The 22464-nt window shown below is 43.5% G+C and overlaps 1 protein-coding gene across 1 annotated transcript in view; it reads right to left on the minus strand.

Annotated features, from left to right (window-relative positions):
• Nucleotides 1–22464, minus strand: part of Sbp2 (SECIS-binding protein 2) — a 60370-nt gene that overhangs the window by 10735 nt on the left and 27171 nt on the right. Inside the window, exons 3-6 of the mRNA XM_068362055.1 lie at nt 18163–18261; nt 17898–17969; nt 11570–11717; nt 9156–9588 (exon numbers count right to left, since the gene is read on the minus strand). Coding sequence (XP_068218156.1) covers nt 9156–9588; nt 11570–11717; nt 17898–17969; nt 18163–18261 — 752 coding nt within the window. The remainder of the gene's footprint in view (nt 1–9155; nt 9589–11569; nt 11718–17897; nt 17970–18162; nt 18262–22464) is intronic.

Genomic DNA, 22464 nt, shown 5'->3' on the forward strand with positions numbered 1-22464 from the left:
GCGAAATAGTGTCGTAAAACTTTTGCTTTTTTAATGTTGAAAAGTGTGTCTAGATGATCTGGCTACCCATGCGTGATTTTGTTTTTGTCAGATACGACGTAGTTATGGGTATATTGGGTATTTAACTGCGGTTGCCAATTTCTGTTTTTTTTTCAATATTTGTAAAAATTTACTACGTAGTAAGGAATTGCCGTATATTATTGATTTTTTTTTCATGTTTATGTGTTAGAAAGTGTGCCTTGATGGTTGGGCTAACACGTGCATGTCTTTTTTTTTTATCTGAGATGCCGTATATTAGAATGTTGGGCATTTTTCCGCGAGTGCCCCTTTTTATTTGTTTTGCATTTTTTTGCTTAGTCATGTTACCCTAAGGAATTGGCAAGTAGTGTCGCAAAACTTATATTTTTATAGTGTTGGAAAGTGTTTCTAGATGATCTGGCTACCCATGCCTATTTTTTTTTTAGCCAGATATGGCGTATATGTAAGTATGTGTTCGATTTTCCTGTGATTGCCATTTTTTCGTTTTTTCCCATTTCATTCAAAAATGTTATTTTCATTAGTAAAATAAATTTTTGAATATACTTACCCGATAATCATGTAGCTGTCAACTCCGTTGCCCGACAGAATTCTACGGAAGGGATACGCCAGCGATCGCTATACAAGAGGGGGGTGTACTCACAAGCGCCACCTGTGGCCAGGTACTGCAGTACTTCTTGTTGACACCACCTCAATTTTTCCTCGGTCCACTGGTTCTATGGGGAGGAAGGGTGGGTCAATTAAATCATGATTATCGGGTAAGTATATTCAAAAATTTATTTTACTAATGAAAATAACATTTTTCAATATTAATCTTACCCGATAATCATGTAGCTGATTCACACCCAGAGAGGTGGGTGAAAACCAGTGTACATGTATATCAAGAAGCTAAGTATCCCGTATTTCATATTATCAGTTATTCAAAATAACAATGAAATTATAAGTACCTGGTAAGGAAGTCGACTTGAGCCATTACTCTGCCTTAAATAAGTTCGTCTTCCTTACTTAGGAGGCTGAACAACTCTAAGGTGCTGAAGTATCAAGGGCTGCAACCCATACTAAAGGACCTCATCACAACCTTTAACCTCGGCGCTTCTCAAGAAAGAATTGACCACCCGCCAAATCAACAAGGATGTGGAAGGCTTCTTAGCCGACCGTACAACCCATAAAAAGTATTCAAGAGAAAGGTTAAAAGGTTATGGGATTATGGGAATGTAGTGGCTGAGCCCTCGCCTACTACTGCATTCGTTGCTACGAATGGTCCCAGGGTGTAGCAGTACTCGTAAAGAGACTGGACATCTTTGAGATAGAATGATGCGAACACTGACTTGCTTCTCCAATAGGTTGCATCCATAACACTCTGCAGAGAACGGTTCTGTTTGAAGGCCACTGAAGTAGCCACAGCTCCCACTTCATGTGTCCTTACCTTCAGCAAAGCAAGGTCTTCTTCCTTCAGATGAGAATGTGCTTCCCTAATCAGAAGCCTGAATAGTAAGAAACTGAGTTCTTAGACCTTGGAAAAGAAGGTTTCTTGATAGCACACCATAAGGCTTCTGATTGTCCTCGTAAAGGTTAAGACCTTTTTAGATAGTACCTAAGAGCTCTAACTGGGCAAAGTACTCTCTCCAGTTCATTCCCCACCAAGTTGGACAGGCTTGGGGTCTCGAACGACTTAGGCCAAGGACGTGAAGGAAGCTCATTTAGCAAAAACCGAGCTGCAAGGAACATGTAGCCGTTTCAGATGTGATAACAATGATCCTGCTGAAGGAGTGGATCTCACTTACTCTTTTAGCTGTTGTCAAGCACACGAGGAAAAGAGTTTTTAATGTGAGGTCCTAAAAAGAGGCTGATTGGAGAGGTTCAAATCTTGATGACATAAGGAACCTTAGGACCACGTCTAGATTCCAGCCTGGAGTGGACAACCGACGTTCCTTTGAGGTCTCAAAAGACCTAGGGAGGTCCTGTAGATCTTTGTTGGTGGAAAGATCCAAGCCTCTGTGGCGGAAAACCGCTGCCAACATACTTCTGTAACCCTTGAGAGTAGGAGCTGAAAGGGATCTTACTTTCCTTAGATGTAACAGGAAGTCAGCAATCTGGGTTACAGTGGTACTGGTTGAGGAAACTGCATTGGTCTTGTACCAGCTACGGAAGACTTCCCCTTGAGACTGATAGATTCTGAGAGTGGATGTTCTCCTTGCTCTGGCAATCGCTCTGGCTGCCTCCTTCGAAAAGCCCCTAGCTCTTGAGAGTCTTTCGAAAGTCTGAAGGCAGTCAGACGAAGAGCGTGGAGGTTTGGGTGCACCTTCTTTACGTGAGGTTGACGTAGAAGGTTCACTCCTAGAGGAAGAGTCCTGGGAATGTCGACCAGCCATTGCAGTACCTCTATGAACCATTCTCTCGCGGGCCAGAGCGGAGCCAACCAACGTCAGCCGTGTCCCTTTGCGAGAGGAGAACTTCTGAAGTACCCTGTTGACAATCTTGAACGGCGGGAATGCATACAGGTCGAGATGGGACCAATCCAGCAGAAAAGCATCCACGTGAACTGCTGCTGGGTCTGGAATCGGAGAACAATACAACAGGAGTCTCTAGGTTATCGAGGTAGCGAACAGATCTATGGTTGGCTGACCCCACAGGGCCCAAAGTCTGCTGCAAACATTCTTGTGAAGGGTCCACTCTGTGGGGATAACCTGACCCTTCCGGCTGAGGTGATCTGCCATGACATTCATACCGCCCTGAATGAACCTCGTTACCAGCGTGAGCTTTCGATCTTTTGACCAGATGAGGAGGTCCCTTGCGATCTAGAACAACTTCCACGAAAGAGTCCCTCCCTGCTTGAAGATGTAAGCCAGGGCTGTGGTGTTGTCAGAGTCCACCTCCACCACCTTGTTAAGCTGGAGGGACTTGAAGTTTATCAAGGCCAGAAGAACCGCCAACAACTCCTTGCAATTGATGTGAAGTGTCCTTTGCTCCTGATTCCATATTCCCGAGCATTCCTGTCCGTCCAAAGTCGCACCCCAGCCCGTGTCTGATGCGTCCGAGAGGAGACGGCGGTCGGGTTTCTGAACAGCCAAAGGTAGACTTCCTTGAGAAGAAAGCTGTTCTTACACCACGCGAGAGAAGACCTCCTCTCTTCGGAAACAGGAACTGAGACCGTCTCTAGCGTCATGTCCTTTATCCAGTGAGCAGCTAGATGATACTGAAGGGGGGGGAGGTGGAGTCTCCCTAACACGATGAACAGGGCCAGCGATGAAAGTGTCCCTGTTAGACTCATCCACTACCTGACTGAGCATCGGTTCCTTCTCAGCATGCTCTGGATGCATTCTAGGGCTTGGAAGATCCTTGGGGCCGACGGAAAAGCCCGAAAAGCTCGACTCTGAAGATCCATACCCAGGTAGACAATGGTCTGGGATGGGACGAGCTGAGACTCCTCAAAATTGACCTGGAGGCCCAGTTCCTTGGTCAGATCCATAGTCCATCTGAGAATCTCCAGACAGCGACGACTTGTGGGAGCTCTTAAAAGCCAGTCGTCTGACGGAGCCGGACACAAGATCATGGTACTGCTGCACAGTCTGTGAACTGTCAACCATGGGGAAGCGAGGAAGTACAGTGACAACCCGAAGCTGTCTAGACTGTCTGGGTCGTACAGACAACTCCTTATCGGGTTGCTGAGGTTGCCGCACTGCGTCACAACAAGTCACTTCTGCTGGTTGTTGAACGTCTTCCCAGTGACACACTGACTCCGTAAACAAAAAATCCTCTAACAAGGACTAAGCTTGGACTGCATGTCTTGCAACACAGCTCAAGGTCTATGGGAGCAGGTGTGGTAACAGACGGGGTTAGCGACTGAAGTGGAACCATTACCTTCCCTGGAAGCATGTTATGCTTAAATAAAAGTCCATAGGAGGCTACGCAGCTAAAGGCTCCTCTCCAAATGACAGAGTCCTCAAGGGAATATCAGAAGGAGGGAGAACAGCACTTTCTCATCTACAGGGACCATATCCGAGAAAAGCTAAGTTCTCTCAGTGAGGGTTTCACTGGTGCAAAAGCAGCAGACTAGAAGGCAACGTTATGAAACTGCTTGACAGTCTAGTGAGTTGGCAACAACCAAAGATGTGTGACTGAGAAGCATGCGGTAAGGTATGCAGAGCATGCTGTATGCAGAGCATGCTGTATGTAGAGCATGCTGTAAGGTAAGCAGAGCATGTTGCATGGCGTGTAACATTTCTCAGAAATTCCATGACCAGTGCTAGATTGAGTAATATCGCATTACTGTCCATTGAAAGTGCACGTGCCGAGGGAATTGATTAGACTGTTTTGTTGATGAATTTGATAGCCGGCATGATAATCGTAGAATTAAGCTGCACAAAATATACGTACTATAATCTACTTCACCTCAGGAAAGGGAAACTCGCCCTGTTGGCAACACTGCATAACTTCATGCATGCTTGCATGGGGTTTTAATATCAACATAATATTTACATTACATTCATAACTCATGATTCATTTTTGTTTTGAAGGTATTTTTGCCATATTTGCGATTTTGTTAAAAATATATTGCAAGGAATACATATATATTTTTTTTTTTTTTTTTTTTTTTTTTTTTTTTTTAAGTAATAAGAATAACCTCCATTATCATAATGTTTGTGTAGGCATACATGTATATGATTACAAATGCAAGTTATGAAAGTAATGAGGTGTTATTATTGTCATTTGTTATTTCAAAGTTGAATGGGAAGAGGCTCAAGTTGAGGAGAAAGTGGCAGATGCATGCGTTGAGGTGGCTGACTCATAGCATGAGGTTCCTGCCTTAAGAGTTGCGCTTGCCTCAAGGGTTGAGGTGGCTGCGCAGAGAGAGGCTCTTGACTCACGAGTTGAGGTTCTTGAGGCGTGAGCTGCGAGAGTTGAGGTAGCGGCTGCGCAGAACGCAGTTCCTGTCTCACGAGTTGAGGTTCCTGAGGAGCTAGCCTCAAGAGTTGAGGCTCTCGCCTTGAGGAAAGTTGAGGTAGCAGCTGCGAGAGCTGAGGTGGCTGCCTCAAGGATGGTAGAGGTTGTCGTACCTCAAGAGGTTGTTGCCTCGAAGATGGTCTAACTGCAAGAAAATCTTGCCTCAAGGCATAAGACTCCTGCTCCCATTGTTGAGGTTGCCTTAAGAAAGGTTGAGGTTGCTGCACAACGCTGGTAACTGGCAACTCCGAACGCGGTAAGGTAGCTTAAGGAACCTCAACTTCGTACGCCTGGCAGACTGGACTGCGGTGAGGCGGAGCGCTCGCAGGAGGAGGTGTAACCTTCTCAGCCTGAAACTCACGCATTAAGACCGCAAGCTGCGACTGCATGGACTGCAGCAAAGTCATCTTGGGATCAACAGACGATAAGGTCTGTTGAGGCAAAGCCTTAACAGAAGATGAGGTCTGTTGAGGCATCGCCTTACCTCTCTTAGGAGGTGTGCAGTCACCTGATGACTGCGGAGAGTCAGAGCTAACCCAATGACTGCATCCGGGTTGTTGAACTCTAGAAGACTGGACTTTACGTTTAAGAGGTCTTGAGACCTGAGTCCAGCGTTTTCTCCCCGAAATTTCTTCTGCAGACGAGCAAAATAAGGGCTCAATCGTCTGCGGGTGGGAGTGACGGTCTCTGTAAGACACGCCCGCAACCACCGAGGATACTTCTGTGCGCCGATCAAGGCCTGCCGAACCCTTTTGCCCTTCGACATTGCTTCTCCCCTGGGCTTGGGAGCTTGCAAGAGGTCCCGGACTGGGAGGACGACTGGCACGCACAGAAGTACCCTCACGCACAACACTGACACACTTTGCGCTAATCACTTATCACTTTTGATTTTCTGTTTGCACTTATTTCACTGAACTCGAAACTTTAAGTGGTTTGTACCTGAAACACGCAATTCTATCCTTCCTTAAAAGTTAGTAATTGCGAAAACAGAATTACAATGTAACAGAAAAATCTAATGAAAGATAAATAATTCAGTGGCTGGAAAGAGACTAAACACTAGATCAAATAAACTACGTTTAAAATCTCTCACCGCATAAAGCTTGAGAACAAGAAAAAAAACTCTAGAAACGTTTACCTTCTTCCCCTAAAGAGACTAGGGAGAAGAGCAAAAACGATAACAACGTTACTCGCTTGAACGAAACGTTTATCCTCCTCTTTCTCCCTCCGTCTCTATCTCTCTCTCTCTCTCTCTCTCTTGACTTAGAACCTGAGAGAAGAGCCCAATCATATATATCGTTAAAACATATTATTGTTAAAGGAAAAAAACTGAAATATTTCCCAAATAAAAAGTTCCTTTATTAGAATTAAAACCATTAAGCTAAGAAAGAATGAACAAAACGCTAGAAACGGTTACTCTTACTGCAACGTGACACCGTGAAAATTCTCTCTCTATCGTAACGATAGAGCGCAAGTTGAACGTTCTGAACGTCAACAACTGCAGAGACAAAACAAAACGTTAGTTCAACTTTGAAAACAGTACGAGACTATCAAAGAAATTCTTTCAAAAACATTAAAATAGCATAATATGTTAACAGGTAAAACCGAAATGACGGGCTCAATGTTAATTAACTTCGGTACCAAGAAAAGACCGCCTACTATTAGGAAAGGTCGAATATAAACAAATATAAAAATTAATTTTAATAAGTTTATAATAAAAGGAAGTTAATCGAAGAGGCCTATAAAAGGCGGAGAGATATAAAATAAATCTATAACTTTTGTTAAGCAAAATTAAGAAAGAGAGTCTATACTCTCTTAGACACCAACACTTCCGTCTAAGGGAAGGGTCGGCCATTTAAAGGTGAAAGAGAGTTCATACTCTCTTCGTCACCATAATTAATCAAATTAATTCCAAAAGCTAGCTAAGCTAATAATAAAACTTCCTGAATAGCGAAAGCTGAAATCTTAGAGCAATACTTCACCAAAAACCGTGAACAAGACTCCAAAATTATAAGCGTATCCATGAACGTCTTGCCGGAAGCACGACAGAGGAAAAATTGAGGTGGTGTCAACAAGAAGTACTGCAGTACCTGGCCACAGGTGGCGCTTGTGAGTACACCCCCCTCTTGTATAGCGATCGCTGGCGTATCCCTTCCGTAGAATTCTGTCGGGCAACGGAGTTGACAGCTACATGATTATCGGGTAAGATTAATATTGAAAATTACTACGTACTAAGGAACTATCACAGAGTAATATTTCATTTATATGTTTATTTGTCGGAAAATATGCCTTGATGGTTTGCCTAGCACGTGGCTGAAATTTTTTTTTTCTGAAATGCCGTATATTAGAATGGCCATTTTTCCACGAGTGCCCCTTTTTATTTGTTTTGCAATTTTTTGCTTAGTCATGTTACCGTAAGGAATTGGCAAGTAGTGTCGCAAAACTTATATTTTTATAGTGTTGGAAAGTGTTTCTAGATGATCTGGCTACCCATGCCTATTTTTTTTTTAGCCAGATATGGCGTATATATAGGTATGTGTTCGATTTTCCGGTGATTGCCATTTTTTCGTTTTTTCCCAATTCTTTCAAAATTACTACGTACTAAGGAACTATCACAGAGTAATGATTCCTCTAGATGTTTATTTGTCGGAAAATTTTGTTTACTTTTTTTTTGATTGAATATCATCAAATTTTTTTAGCTAAAATATTGTTTTACATTTTTTTTTTTCGATTTTATTTCCCTTCAAAAAAAATTTTTTGGGTCAGAATTTTAATTTTATAGTCGTAAAATAATCGACAATTATCCAGCAACCCACCATACAATTTTTATGCATATCCAATAATAATTAGATTAGTAAATAACACCTTGAAATTGACATACCCTTCCTACATTTCAAGTGGCAGATTAGGGAGTCTGAGTCAGTGTGGTTGGCGGCCATTTTGTGGACATATCCGAAGCGTAAGCTGCCCTATCTATATATATTCTTGTTCCCTATAGAATTTGTGATATTTTGGTATATTTTTACCTGCATAAATATCATATTATATATTAAATATATGTATTTTTTTACGAAATTTCCAAGTACTCAAAAAATTACCTTTAGATATGGCCCCTGATATAAATGTAATTTACAAAATAATGAAGATTTTTTTACATATTTCTATTTTAGGATAACATATGTTTATTCCCTAAAAAAATTAGCCACTTCCTATTTCATTTGGGTACCCAAAAAAATTCATGAAATTTGGACAATTTTTTTTGGCCAAAAAAAGTTACCCTTTTTTTCTCATTTCAGATCTTCACCTCCATGGGTCTGACTTCATCCAAAATACATCAAGATGTGTCCTAAACATTCAAGAATCAATTCCTAAAAGGATTTGTGTATATATGTATAAACTTTTTTTTTATGAATTTTTATGTCAGGTCTTTTTTTTTCTACTTAATTTTTTAAAATATTTATAATAAATAGTTTTTCTGCAGATGAGTAGTATTTATCTTTACAGTTGTTTTAAGCATTCATTGAAGTTTTTTTTGGCAAAAGAAAAAAGGAGGTTACTGCAAAAACTGATTTTTCAAGAATTTTTTTTGCCGTCGGGGTCGTTCGCGTCCGAGTATACCCTTAAAGGGGTGTCCGAGGACCGTACCTATCCAGGGTTAACACCCCCAAGCAGAGCACTGTGGGAACAACTAAAGGTTATTTGCAGCATCACTTCAGGCACGGGCTACAACTTTTTTACCCTTCTATTTTACCTATATTCTAATCCTTTCTTCCATCTATCTGTTTAACTTCTTTCGACTTTTACATTGCAGTGCAATTACTTGATTTGCCCTATTATAATGTTCACTAATAAGATCCAAATTCTAAGAATCTAATCTATACAATCAAGTATTAAGTATTCATTACTCCTTAGATTTTGGTATTTACCATAACTCTAGACCACCGACACATTAAGACCAACTAATACTCATTCTTCCACTTGGTAATAACATTACATACAGTATTTGGAATACAACTATATAAAATAACACTATACACCTGTACCTCATGAAATAGCAACTCGGATATTATCACCATAAAACAAATAATATTGTTTTATGGTAATATGTTATGAAATATATTAGATACAGATCTTGGAATATATGTGCCGGTTTGAAACTAAATTATAAAAACACTTACTCTCGAAATGATCTTTTATGAACAGAATTGTTAAGACAATCCATATCATTCAAAATCTTCTTGCACTTGAGGGCAAAATCAGGATCAATGATGTTGTTTGGATCTTCTTTTAGATTAATTTCATTTGCCTTAGCTTCACGTCTGTCACAGCCTGGAGCACTCTCATTTGATGGTGAAATTTCAGTCTCGCTTAGTTTATTTTCTTTCGGTTCACAATTACTCTCCCTGGCATCATCACTAATTTCTTTGTCCTTAGTTGGCAGAACTTTCAAATCTCCATTATCAACTGCTTCTGTTGAGATTTCCATCTCTCTACCAGCAGTAAATGTTTCTGGTGTTTCACTTAATAAAACTGTCTTTGATGTTTCAAATGGTGATGTACAAGTGGCAGAAGTACCGTCAGGAATAGATCTTTCCTGTAATTTCTTGGCTTCTGCAAAAGAAATTGATGAAGTAATCACTGAGATTTAGTTTAGTAATTATTATTTGCTAGGCTATAACCCTAGTTGGAAAAGCAGAATGCTATAAGCCCAATGGCTCCAACAGGGAAAATAGCCCAGTGAGGAAAGGAAATAAGGAAACAAAAAAGTTATTAAAAATTAAAATAAGATATTTTAAGAACAGTAACAGTATTAAACAAATATTTCATTTATAAACTATAAAAAATTTACAAAAACAAGAGGAAGAGACATTATATAGAATAGTGTGCCCGAGTGTACCCTCAAGCAAGAGAACTCTAACCCAAGACAGTAAAAGACCATGGTACAGAGGCTATGGTACTATCCAAGACTAAAGAACAATGGTTTTATTTTGGAGTGTCCTTCTCCTAGCTAAAGAGTCTCTTCTACCCTTACCAAGAGAAAAGTAGTTACTGAACAATTACATTGCAGTAGTTAACCCCTTGAGCCAGAAAGAATTGTTTGGTAGTCTCAGTGTTGTCAGGTGTATGAGGGCAGAGGAAAATATGTAAAGAATAGGCCAGACTATTCGGTGCATATGTAGGCAAAAGGAAAATGAGCCGTAACCAGAGAGAAAGAACCAATGTAGTACTCTCTGGCCAGTCAAAGGACACCATAACTCTTTAGTGGCTTTTTCTCAACGGGTGGCTGGTGCCCTGGCCAACCTATTACCTTAGTATCAGGAATATTTCAAATGTGACTTTAATTGCAAAACTTGACATACTGATCGACATCTTAGAGTTTAAGAAAATAATTCAAGAATTAGGCCTGTATTAAATCCAAACACTTGAACTAATAACTTTCTAAAGTTTGCCTTGAAAATATTCTACATTTTTTAAATATCTAGAAAAAAATTTGTTACTCTATAATAATAATTTCCCTTGATAGTTAGCTGGAGGGCATAATTTAGTTCTTCCCAGGGGGCTAAATGATCCTGAATATAAAAGATTACAGTAAACAGTTATAAAAACAACTTTGTAATGATATGATCAAGATGTAGTACTGTAATTCCTTTTTACAAATGGTATAATAATTCATTCATAAAAATGACAATCTAATCAGTAATAGTAAACTCAACACAATATACATTATATTGCCTTAGAACCAAAATGCATTGATGATAAGGAATCCCTAGTACCTTATGCAGTATATGATACAAATAAATGTGACATTGCAAATACTATTAAGGAATACTCACTGAAAACAAACTAGGGAATGACTCGTCTGACTGTTTGATAAAAGCTATCAATGCTAACACTGCTAAGCAAGACCTTCCTTCCTTTCAATTAAAATCAGAATAAAATGATTAAGGAACCAACCAAGAACAGGATTTGACCCAAAGCTGATGATGTGAGAAGAAACCTGAAATATAGGCACAATCTGTATGTCTCCTCACATCAACACCTTTGTCTTCATAAATATCTTATAATTTTCTTGAAACCTTTACATTAACCAATACTGTAGTGTACTGTACACTTCCAGAAATGAATCAACAAGGCAAGAGGTATCCTGAGATTAGGACTTTCCTTGTCCTATTATTTTCATAAACATACTGTAGTGTATTCACTTGATGACTAAGCCGGGATAGCCAATTATCTAAATGGAAGACAGCCTGTGAATAGTGGTTTTCACACGCTCTTGTTAAATACACGACACCCACAAGGTGATCGCGCGAGGGTTGTAACCTCTGCATTCCATGCTTTTATCTTTCTCTAGTATATTTGGAAGATTTATATTAGAAAAGTGTAAAGAAGGACCCTTTTCACCGGGCGTCACAGGTCTCTCCCCAGAAATAGATTTTTCCTTCGTCAAAATCCCTTTAGCTTAAACATACAATGCATATTACTTGTGTAGCAAAATTACACATTACAGTCAACTGTACTGCATTTGGCATATACAGTGAAGAATAACAATTAATAATTGTTAATAACTTATGTTGTTAGGAACGATACAAACCTTGAAGAACATATAATAAGTTCTCAACCTCCTGCTGCCTTGCCCTTTTGATAGCCTTTTTAAGAGCAGAGAGCTTTTTCTTCTTTTGCCCCTCTCGCTGCTTGCCACGCTTGGCGACAATCTCCGTACGTGGTTTCGTACTTTTACCCTGCAATGTAAAAATTCAGTACTGTATAGTTTAAGTGCATATCTCAAAGAACTGAATGACATTTAATATAAAAATACTATTTGAATTTTTACAGAGCCAAGATTTGTGCACTATACCAGCAATTCAAGTTTTGAAAACTTCTTATATTTTGATTACCCCTCATAAGCTAAAGAAGAAACCTTGCAGACTATCAAAAAATATCAAAGAACTTACAGTATCATTTCAAAATTTACACTATACCGTCTCATACTTATCATGAGTATATTACTGTGGTGCACTGACTAAACAACACCTATTTTATTTTGTTCCTATTAAACGGAAGCATGCATAGTAACCTCCCAGATTTTTAGTATAACTTACAATTAAATTTTCAAAATATTCCAAATAGCAATTCTAGCTAATTCAGAACTTAAACTAATATTCATTTAGAGTATGAGTTTTGGAAAGAGAAATAACAAATTTGAAAGTAGTTTTTATTATTCCTACATACACAAACCTATAGTTATTTATAGGGATTAGACTTCAGCAAAGCTGGAAGATGAGCCATTAGACTTTTAGTGAGTTATAACCACCCACCCGCTAGTTAGTGAGGGGGGGGGGGGGTATCCCGCTACCCCACTCACTCTCACACTAGTTTTGTGTTACCATTTTTGATTGACGGTAGGACTTCTTGGGGGACAGGTGATGGCACGCCAACCTGTATACTCTAAATAGCAACAGGTTTGTATCATTAGGAAAAAGACAAATTACTTTCAAATTGGTCATTTGTTCCAACATGTAAATAGTGAAGGGTTTGTATTTAAAGATGACCAACTCCTTAGGAAGATGGAAGTCCAAACCAATTGGCTTTGATATTTAATATAGGGTTTTCTCCGTACATGCTCCTCACATAAAAGATAGAAACCCTTACACCTCGCTAAATTCTGTGCAATGCAGTCAGCGACTTACACAATCTGTGTGTTTGTGATACTAGCAATGTGACTGGTCTACATAAGAGTTCTCAAGATACATAGGAATCTTAGAATTAACCATAGATGTTACCCAATCACACCTCGCTAGGGGTATGGGAATGTAACAAGCATTATTTTTATACTAAGTTACACAAGTTACACAAGGGAAATGGTTTAACCTGCTGATAGGTGTGGCCAGCTTGCAAAGAACCATGGGTGCTGGTCCCTAGGGGAGGGGAGGATGAAAGAAAGTCAGTCAGTCATTCTTAAACATTCATTCCAGACCAATCCCAGGTAACCTTTGCCCTTAATCATCTGCTACTTGTCCATCAAGGAGCCCAAGGTATTTTAAATCATTTGTTGTGCAGCCACCACAGGGCCAATGGAGAACATCTTCATGTTCCTGTGGGTCATGTCTTGCAGGTAGTGGGTAGTGAAGGTCGTTTGACACTAATACACCCCTGCCTGTAGTACCTGCATCACAGAGTAATCAAAAAAATTTTAAGTAATTTGTATTTTTCCTAACATACTTACCTCAAACTACTTTCTTAGGAGTACCTGGAAATCTCCTCTCATCCGACCAGAGTTTTGTGTAGTTTACCCTACTTCCGTTTTCTGTGAAGGCTAACCTCAAGCGGAAGGATACATGCCCTGAGGCTAGTCCCGGGTCAGGGAGCATGCTAGCTTGGGTCTCGACCCTCAGTAAGTTCTTGGTTGTTTAATTACTTAAAGGGTCAGGAAGACACTCGGGGACGGAAGGGCGGGCCATTACCCGAAAGTAGTTCGAGGTAAGAATGTTAGGAAAAATACAAATTACTTAAAATTTGTGATTTGTTCCAACACGGAAACTTACCCCGAACTACTTTCTTAGGAGACTTACACTTTAGGAGGTGGGAGTGTCCTTCTTGACCCCTAGATCTAGCTAAGCAGGATGCAATGGAACCTAGATGGGGGCTAGGTTCAGTGACGGGCAGAAAACGAAACGTAGGAGAAAACTACACAGAGCTCATGTTAGTGTCTAAGTAACTCACCTGTGCAAGAATTCCTCGGAGACGTGTCCTTTGATGATGTTGTGACTTGAGGTCTTGTGCAGGCTCTACCTGAGTCCATCTCCAAGGGAAAGAGAGGGAAGGAAGAACAAGGGTGTTTTTAAGGAAACGAACCTGTATCTCTTGGTCTTACTACCCACGATTGTACCTGGGGCTACACCGTTAAATCGCTTGGAGCGCGGAGATGACTGTTCCTATAGAGAACCCATCTAGGGACTTTCTTGAGCATTCCTTCAGGTAGTGCATTGTGAAGGTAGACTGGTTAGACCAGGTGCCTGCTCTTAGGATCTGCGCCACTGCCATGTTCCTTTCGAAAGCTAAGGGGGTACTTAGACCCCTAATGTCATGGGGCCTGGGTTTTCCCGGCAGGGGAACGCCCGCACTGCTATAGGCCCTGATAATCGCCTGTCTTAGCCAGGAGATAGTGTTCTTCGAAACTGGCTTTTTCACTGTACCTGTGGAGACAAAAAGGCTCTTGATACCAGGACGGATATTAGAAGTCCTCTCCAGGTATTTCTTTATGGCTCTGACAGGACACAACCTCAAGTCCTCCGGATTGCCCGAACGAGGAATTGCTGATATTGAGAAGCCCTCAAACTTGGGATCCCAAACTGCTGGATTCTGGGTCTTAGCCACAAAAGTCAGGACGAACTTGAAGGAAATCTCACGCCAACCCTTCCCGTGTGAGACCTCGTAAGACAGCCCGTGAATCTCACCCACTCTCTTAGCTGATGCCAGTGCCAACAGGAAGACAGTCTTGAGGGTGAGGTCCCTGTCCACTATGTCTTTCAGGGGTTCGAACGGGGGTTCACTTAACATCTTCAGGACCCTCGCCACATCCCACTGCGGCACCCTGACGGCTTGATGGGGACATGCTTGTTCGAAGCTCTTGATGAGCATTGAGATGTCTCGAGGAACCCAGATCGATGCCCTTCAGTAGGAAGACTTGTCCTAAAGCTGCACGGACTCCTTTGATGGCCGGGATCGACATACCGACTACATCCCTGAGATGTACCAGGAAGTCCGCAATGTCCGGAATAGAGGCCCTCAACGGCTTGATGTTTCTGGAGTAGCACCACTTCGTAAAGGTGGTCCACTTAGCCTGGTACACCGCTGCCGATGAACGCCTCAGATATCCCGACATCCTTTCGGCCGTTCTAGCTGAATAGCCTTCCTTCCTCAGGAGACGCTCGATAACCTCCACGCGTGAAGGCGGAGGGATCGAGGATTGTAGTGGAACCTTTGGAAGTAGGGTTGCCGCAGCAGGTCTGGTCTGTCTGGAAGAGGCCACGGGGGAAGACATGCTAGTTCTTTTAGGTCGTCGAACAACTCTCTCTACGGCCACCAGGGGGCTACCAAAGTCATCTTTAGGTTGTGGGCCGTCCTCACCCTGTTGAGTACCTGTCTTAGCAACGAGAAAGGGGGAAAGGCGTATACGTCCAGATTGTCCCACCGGTGTTGGAAGGCGTCCTCCAACGCCGCTTTTGGGTCTGGGACAGGAGAACAGAATACGGGGAGTTGTGCGTTCAGTCTTGTTGCGAAGAGATCCATCACTGGCGAACACCATTTCTGGATGATGAGTTTGGCTACCTCTGAGTGCAGGGTCCACTCGGTTCCGACCGCTTGACCCATCCTGCTGATGCCGTCGGCCAGGATGTTTCTTTTCCCTGGAATGAACATCGCTGCGATCGTGATCTGTTCTGTCGTGGCCCAATCCAGAAGTTCCAACGTGAGATCGCACAGCTCCCTCGACCTCAGTCCTCCCTGCTTCTTTATGTATGCTACTACTGTGGCGTTGTCGCACATCAACGCCACGGTGTTTCCCCGTAGAAGGTTGACTAACTGTAGGCACGCCTTTCGAACCGCCCTCATCTCTAGGATGTTTATGTGTTGTGCCTTTTCTTCCTCCGTCCAACTGCCTCTTGCTGACCTTCCGAGGAGATGGGCACTCCATCCCTCCTTGGAAGCGTCTGTGAAGAGAAGCATCTCGGGGGGCTCGGCTGCTAAGGGCATCCCCTTGAGGGTGTTTGTCTGGTCTTGCCACCACACTAGGACTTCTTCCGTTTCCAGGAGAACTGGAACCACCTGGGAGGGGGGGGAGTCCGTCTGGTTCCAGAGTCCCTTCAGGTTCCATTGGACGTTCCTGAGCTTGAGTCTCCCCTGGGGAACCAGTTTCTCCAATGACACGAGGTGACCTATTAACCTCTGCCAGTCCTTTGCTCTCCTGGGTGGTCCCTCGAAGAAGGGGTGGAGGATTTTGTCCAAGTTGGTCAGCCTCTCTTTCAACGGAAAGGCTCTCACTAAACGGGAATCCAGGACCATCCCTAGGTAAGTCATCCTGGTGGAGGTTGACAGATGAGACTTCTCCAGGTTGATGGTGATGCCTAGAATCTTGCAGAACTGCAGAAGCTTCAAGCCTTGATCCCTCAAAACTTCCTCTGAGGATGAAAGGAGCAACCAGTCGTCTAGGTAATGAATCAGGCGGATGCCCCGTTCGTGAGCCCACACTGAGACTGTTGCGAAGATCCTCGTGAAGACCTGAGGCGCTGTGGATAGTCCAAAGCAGAGGGACCTGAACTGCAAGGTCTGGGCACCCCACTTCACCCGAAGGTACTTCCTGCTGGAGGGGTGGACTGGGATTTGAAAATAAGCGTCCTTGAGGTCTATGGACATCATGAAATCCCCTTCCCTCAAGGACTCTAGGACCGACTTCGAGGTGTCCATCTTGAAGTCGGTTTTGCACACAATCTTGTTGAGAGCCGAGAGGTCTATGACCGGTCTCCAACCTCCCGTTGCTTTCTCCACCAGGAAGAGCCAACTGTAGAAGCCCGGGCCCGGGTCCCGTACCGTTTCCATTGCTCCCTTCGCCAACATTGTGGAAACTTCCTCTTGTAAGGCTGTTCTCTTCAAGGGGTCCTTGGGAGCCAACCACTCCGCCCGAATGGCCGTGATCAGGGGCAGAGGTTCTGCCAGAAACAGTAGCCTGTACCCCTCCTTCAACACTGTTACTGTCCACGGGTCTGCTCCGTGGTTTTTCCATGCTTGCCAAAAAAGTCTGAGGCATACCCCCCCCTGAGGCTTGGGCAGGAGTAGGGGCCTCTCTCCCTATCTTCTTCTGGAGGAACGACCTGTACGCCCCCTCCTGGAGGCCGAGAAGGAAGTTCTAAAGGAGGCTGGGGCTGATGCTGCTCCCCTACGGGAGGGCTGAGAAGGCTGTGACCAAGGAGCAGCTGGGGAGTCTCTCCTGTGCAGGCTAGACAAGGCTCGAGGAGTAGCAGGACCATTGGACGCAGGCCTCCTGTGGATGGGCCTCCTCGGTGCTTGAGGTCTAGGAACACTCACCTCCTTCCTCTTCAAGACCTTTTCCATAATCTCTTCTGCCTCCTTCAGGGGAAAGAGGACGTCTTCCCATAGGGGCAGGCTTCTCAGGGCCCTCGCTTTCCTGTCCGGTATCCTCCTCGACAGCCTGCTCAGGACAGTGTCTCTCCTCCTGAGTACCCAGTTGGCTGATTGGTCCAGAGACTGGTAAGACAAGAACTTTATTGCCCTACCCCCGAGATGATTAGCTCCTTCAGGAGAGCCTGATTCCCCAGAACTGAAAGGTCGTAGGAGGATTGAACACTTACGAGGGTGGAGGCCCACCAATCTAGCCAAGAGTAGACGTTTGCTAGGTCATTTGCCATCTCCTCAATCATAGTCACCTCTGACTGGGAGAAGCAGATTGGGGCTGATGAGGCCCTGTCTTCTGGGGCCCCTTGGCCTAAAACTTTGAGGGAGGGTTCCAATTTGCAGGCCCCTGTGAGTGAGCGGGGTAGCAGGCTACCACCCCCTACCTCCACTAATTAGTGGGCGGGTGGTTATACCTCACTAAAAATCTTATGGGTCGTCTTCCAGATTCACCGAAAGTATAATCCCCATAAATCATGAAGGGTTTGTATTTGGTGTCGGAACAATTTACGATTTCAAATATTTTAAAGCCCTTCTTCCCTTATATTCTGCTTAAACCGAGTCCAAAGTGAGTAAATATGAGACCAATATTGAAATTGGGAAAAAGATTGAACGAATTAAGGGCATATCCTGAGCATCTCTACAGTAAACTAACATATTAAGTTACAAAATGGTACAAGTATCAAGATTAAAATTCTTTTAAAATATAGTAATACATTACAACCAGTACTCACATCTAAGCCAGAGAGAAGACAGTTTCCTCTATCCCAGTTTCTATCCCATGTGTGTTTTCTCCTGGTTTCATGCTGTAGAGATGAAATGAAAAGGAAATAGGAGAGCAAAGTAGATTACACCCAAGTACTACAGTATATTATTCTGTACTATGAAACATACCTGCCCTGTTCTTTCTTTGAAATTGGATATTTTGTATCACAAATAAGAAGTTTAATCACTGAATTCTATTATCTTTATAAGAAAAGAAATATATGCAATACTCACATCCAAAGCTCCAATCAGAATTCTACTCCTGTTCTGGATTCTTTCGTTAATAGCCATAGTCACAGGGTCAAAGTCCACTTGATTATTAGCCTGCGTTTGCTATTGCACCAAAAAGGATAAAATTTTATTAACTGCAATAAGCATTTGTAAAATATTATAACTAAAGAAAGCCTCCCCAACATACAAAGTATCTCTAGTATTTTCATTAAACCACATAATGATAATATTGGTAAATAATCTAGGCCGACATATTAAAATAAAAGAAAAAGATGAGGAAAGTATACTGTACTCTTAAAAATAATTCAAAATTGTAAAAGTATGCAAGTGAAAGATGACAAATTCGGAGATAATTTGTATTTTTCCTAACAATACAAGCCTTTAGCTATTTATTAGAGGTATTACTTTCGGCGAAGCTGAAAGAACGAGCCATTAAAATTTAGCAAGGGTTAATTACCCATCCCACTAGTTAGTGGGGGTTAGCTCGCCACACCTCTCACTTACACACCTGTGATTGAGCTAACTTAGCTTGGAGGTAGGACTTCAAGGGGAATATGGTTGGTGGGTAAGTTTGTATAAATAGCTAAAGGTTTGTATCGTTAGGAAAAATACAAATTATCTTCAAATGTCATTTTTTCCATAACTAGATTACAAATCTATGCTATTTATTAGGGGTGACACCCATTAGGAGGGTGGACTTCCCTGCCGATCTGGCTTTTGGTTTTACCCGGGGCTCCTTATCTTGAGTAGGTTGGTACCAAATATAAGGAGTCCTTAACACCTCACTAAACTTTGCTACATAAGTTCTGCGGCCTATGCAAGCTGTGTGTTGAAATAAGCTGTGTGGCTGTCAAGGTAAAAGTTATTCAGTCTTTGTAGGAAAAACTGTTGTAACGAAGACTTTCCCAATACCACCTCGCCAGGGTATGGGGACTCAACAGTATTGACACAATACTAGGTACACAAGAGAGCATGGTTTACCTGCAGTGGTTCGAGGTCAGCTTGTGCAGAGAACCCAGGCTACGGCTTTCCCCAAGAGGGGAGGATAAAAAAAAAAATGTTATACCTTTTCATTCATGCACACTAAAACCAGGCAACAGTGCCCTCAACCTTCTGCTATTTGTCCAATAAGGAGCTTGAGGTATTAGACCAGCTGTTGTGCAGCCATCACAGGGCCAATAAGAAACTTATCAAGCCTCCTGTGGGCTGTGAAAGATGTTTGGCTTTTCCACACCCTAGCCTGTAAAACCTGCGTCACAGAATAGTTTCTTTTGATGGCCAGGGACGTAGCTACGCCCGACATCATGGGCTCCGGAATGATGTGACAAAGGAGGATCTGTATTCAGAGCATGGTCTATGACCCTGCGAATCCAAGCAGAGATGGTTTTCTTGGTAATCCTCCTCTTGTTCCTCCCTGTGCTGACGAACAGTGCAGGCACTCGGGGGCGGGCTGCTGCTGTTCTTTTGAGGTAAAACCTCAAACTCCTCACTGGACAGAGTAAGAGATGGTCTGGGTTGTTGTTACAGAGCAGAGACTCGTAATCCAGAAGGAGTTGAATCTAGGATCGGTCACCCCTGGATTCTGAGTCTTAGCAACAAACTCAGGGACAAAGTTGAACGTTACCTCTCCCCATCCCCTTGAATGGGCGACATCATATGAGAGACTAGTAGTTCGTTGACTCAGTTGAGCGAAGCTAAAGCGAGCAGGAACACCGTATTCCAAGTCAGGTGGCGATCTGTTGTCTGGCATAATAGTTCACAGGGACGCTCTTTAGAGACCGGAGAACTCAAACCACGTTCCATTGGGAGGTCTCACTTCCGACTGAGGACAGGTAAGTTTATAACTCCGTATGAGTTAGAAAAATTCTAGCAATGAGGAAATGTCCATTCCATTCAGAATGAGGGCGAGACTTAAGGCTGAGCAATAACCTTTTACCGCCGAAACTGAAAGGCGCATCTCTTCTCACAAATACACGAAGAACTCCGCTATCCCTGGAATAGGGGCATAGAGTGGAGAGATACCACTTCCACGACACCAACCACAGAAGACATTTCTCTTTGCCTGGTAGACTGCTGCTAATGATTTCCGCAGGTATCCAGACATCCTGTTCGCAGCTTGTTACGAAAATCCTCTCTGAGTGAGGAGATGCTGGTTAGTCCCCAGGCGTCAAGTTGTAGCAAAGCTACGGCTTTGTGGTAGATGTTGATGTGTGGTTGTCTGTGTAGATCGTGTCGTGGAGGGAGCTCTCTTCGAGGCTCCGTCAGGAGCTGCAGAAGGTCCGGGAACCATTCTGCATAATGCCATAGTGGAGCTATGAGGGTCATTGAGAGGTTGATTGATGTTCTAGCCTTGTTGAGTACCCTCCTCATCAGACGGAACGGGGGAAAGGCGTAAACGTCGATGTTGTCCCGCCATTGTTGGAATTCATTTTGCTAGGGAGCCTTGGGGTCTAGGAGTGGGGAGCAGTACAGCGGGAGCCTGAAGTTCAGGGTCGTTGCGAAGAGATACACCGTTAGAGAACCCCACAAAGTCAGGACTTTGTTGGCTACTAGATGATCCAAAGACCAATCGGTTCTCACTATTAGAGATGCTCTGTTCAGATTGTTGGCGAAAAGATGCAGAAGAAGAAGAAGAAGCGTGCTGATAGTGGTATCGAATGGATCTTGGCCCACCTCAGAATCTCTACTGCTAGAAGGGATAGGGGCTGTGAAAAAGTACCTCCTTGTTTGTTAATGTAAGCCACTACCGTGGTGGTGTCGCTCATCACCACCACTGAGTGACCTGCCATGAAGTGATGGAACTGTCGATGGGCCAAAAAGACAGCCTTCATCTCTAAGAGATTTATGCGGAGGTATTTTTCTGACTCTGACCAAAGGCCTGAGGTCGTGTGGTGCAGCACGTGGGACCCCCACTCTTCTTTTGAAGGGTCAAAGAACAGCATCAAGTACCAGGGGCGTACGAGAAGATCTATGCCCCACCACAGATTCTCGTCTGCCACTCGAGGTCCGTCTGTTCTACTGGTCCCATGGGGATCAGAATGTCCAGGGGATTGAAGGCTTGATTTCGCCTGGACTTGAGCCGCCACTGGAGGGATCGAATCCTGAGGCGGCTGTTAGGATCTAGACGGGTCAAGGATGATAGGTGTCTAAGGAGACATAGCCACTTCTGGGCCGGGAGTTCTTCTCATCTGAGAAAGGGTCTTGCGACCTTTCTCATCCTCATTATCCTGTCATCTGATGGGAAGCTTTGTCGAGATTGGTGTCTATGACCATATTGAGTGGGAAGTAGCGACGACTTCTCGAGGTTTACCATTTTCCCCAGATCTTGGCAAAGCCTCAGAAGTTTATCTCGTTGCTGAAGAAGGGTTGCCACTGAGTCTGCTAGGATCAGTCAGTCATCCAGATATCAGAGGAGACGGATGCCGATCCTGTGTGTCCAAGATGACACTAGGGCAAACAGTTTGGTGAAGACTTGGGGTGCTGAGGAAAGACCGAAGCACAGTACCCAAAACTGCTATTTCCTGTTGTCTAGGCTGTATCTTAGGTACTTCCTTGAAGATGGATGGATTGGGATCTGGAAGTACGCATCCTTTAGGTCCAATGAGCATATGAAGTTCTGTGGTCTTACCGCTTGTCTGACCACGTCTCCCGTTTCCATGCTGAACGGAGTTTGTTTAACAAACCTGTTCAGAGCAGAGGTTGATGACTGGTTTCCAGCCTCCAGACGACTTTTTCACAAGAAAGAGTCTACTAAAGAAGTCTGGGGAGTCGTCAAGGACCTCTTAGAGAGCGTTCTTCTCCAACATTGTCTGGACTTCTGCTTGGATTGCAAGCCCCTTTGCTGATCCCATCGCAAAGGAGTCTAGCGACACTGGATCCTTGATCAGGGGAGGGAGAGATGACATGAATGGGATGCGATACCCTGAAAGAATCACAGAGACTGGGAGGAGTACCACCAGGAAGGCTTGGAGGGGTCAGTTTCACCCTAGAGGACGAGATGGTATCTGAGATTCCTCTTTTCCTATTTAGGGAAGAGGCAGCCGAGGTTCTTTTTCGGGAACTCCGCTAGTGCCGAAGGGTGTTCAAGGCTATCAGAGGCCTTCAAAGAGTAAGCTGAGAAGGCAGGCCAGAAAGCTGGCACTATGCCCTGACGCCGAACTAGGGCTGCTTGCTGACACTGGTGCTGTCGGAAAGATCCCTCGAAGGGAAGGCCTTTGAGGAATCTTCTCTGGAGCTATCTGATCCCGTGGGTCCACCTTTGGCGCCAGAATCTTCGGGATCTTGAATTCCCCGGAAGCGCCCTTT

Source organism: Palaemon carinicauda, chromosome 38 (assembly GCF_036898095.1).
Source record: "Palaemon carinicauda isolate YSFRI2023 chromosome 38, ASM3689809v2, whole genome shotgun sequence".
Lineage (NCBI taxonomy): Eukaryota > Metazoa > Arthropoda > Malacostraca > Decapoda > Palaemonidae > Palaemon > Palaemon carinicauda.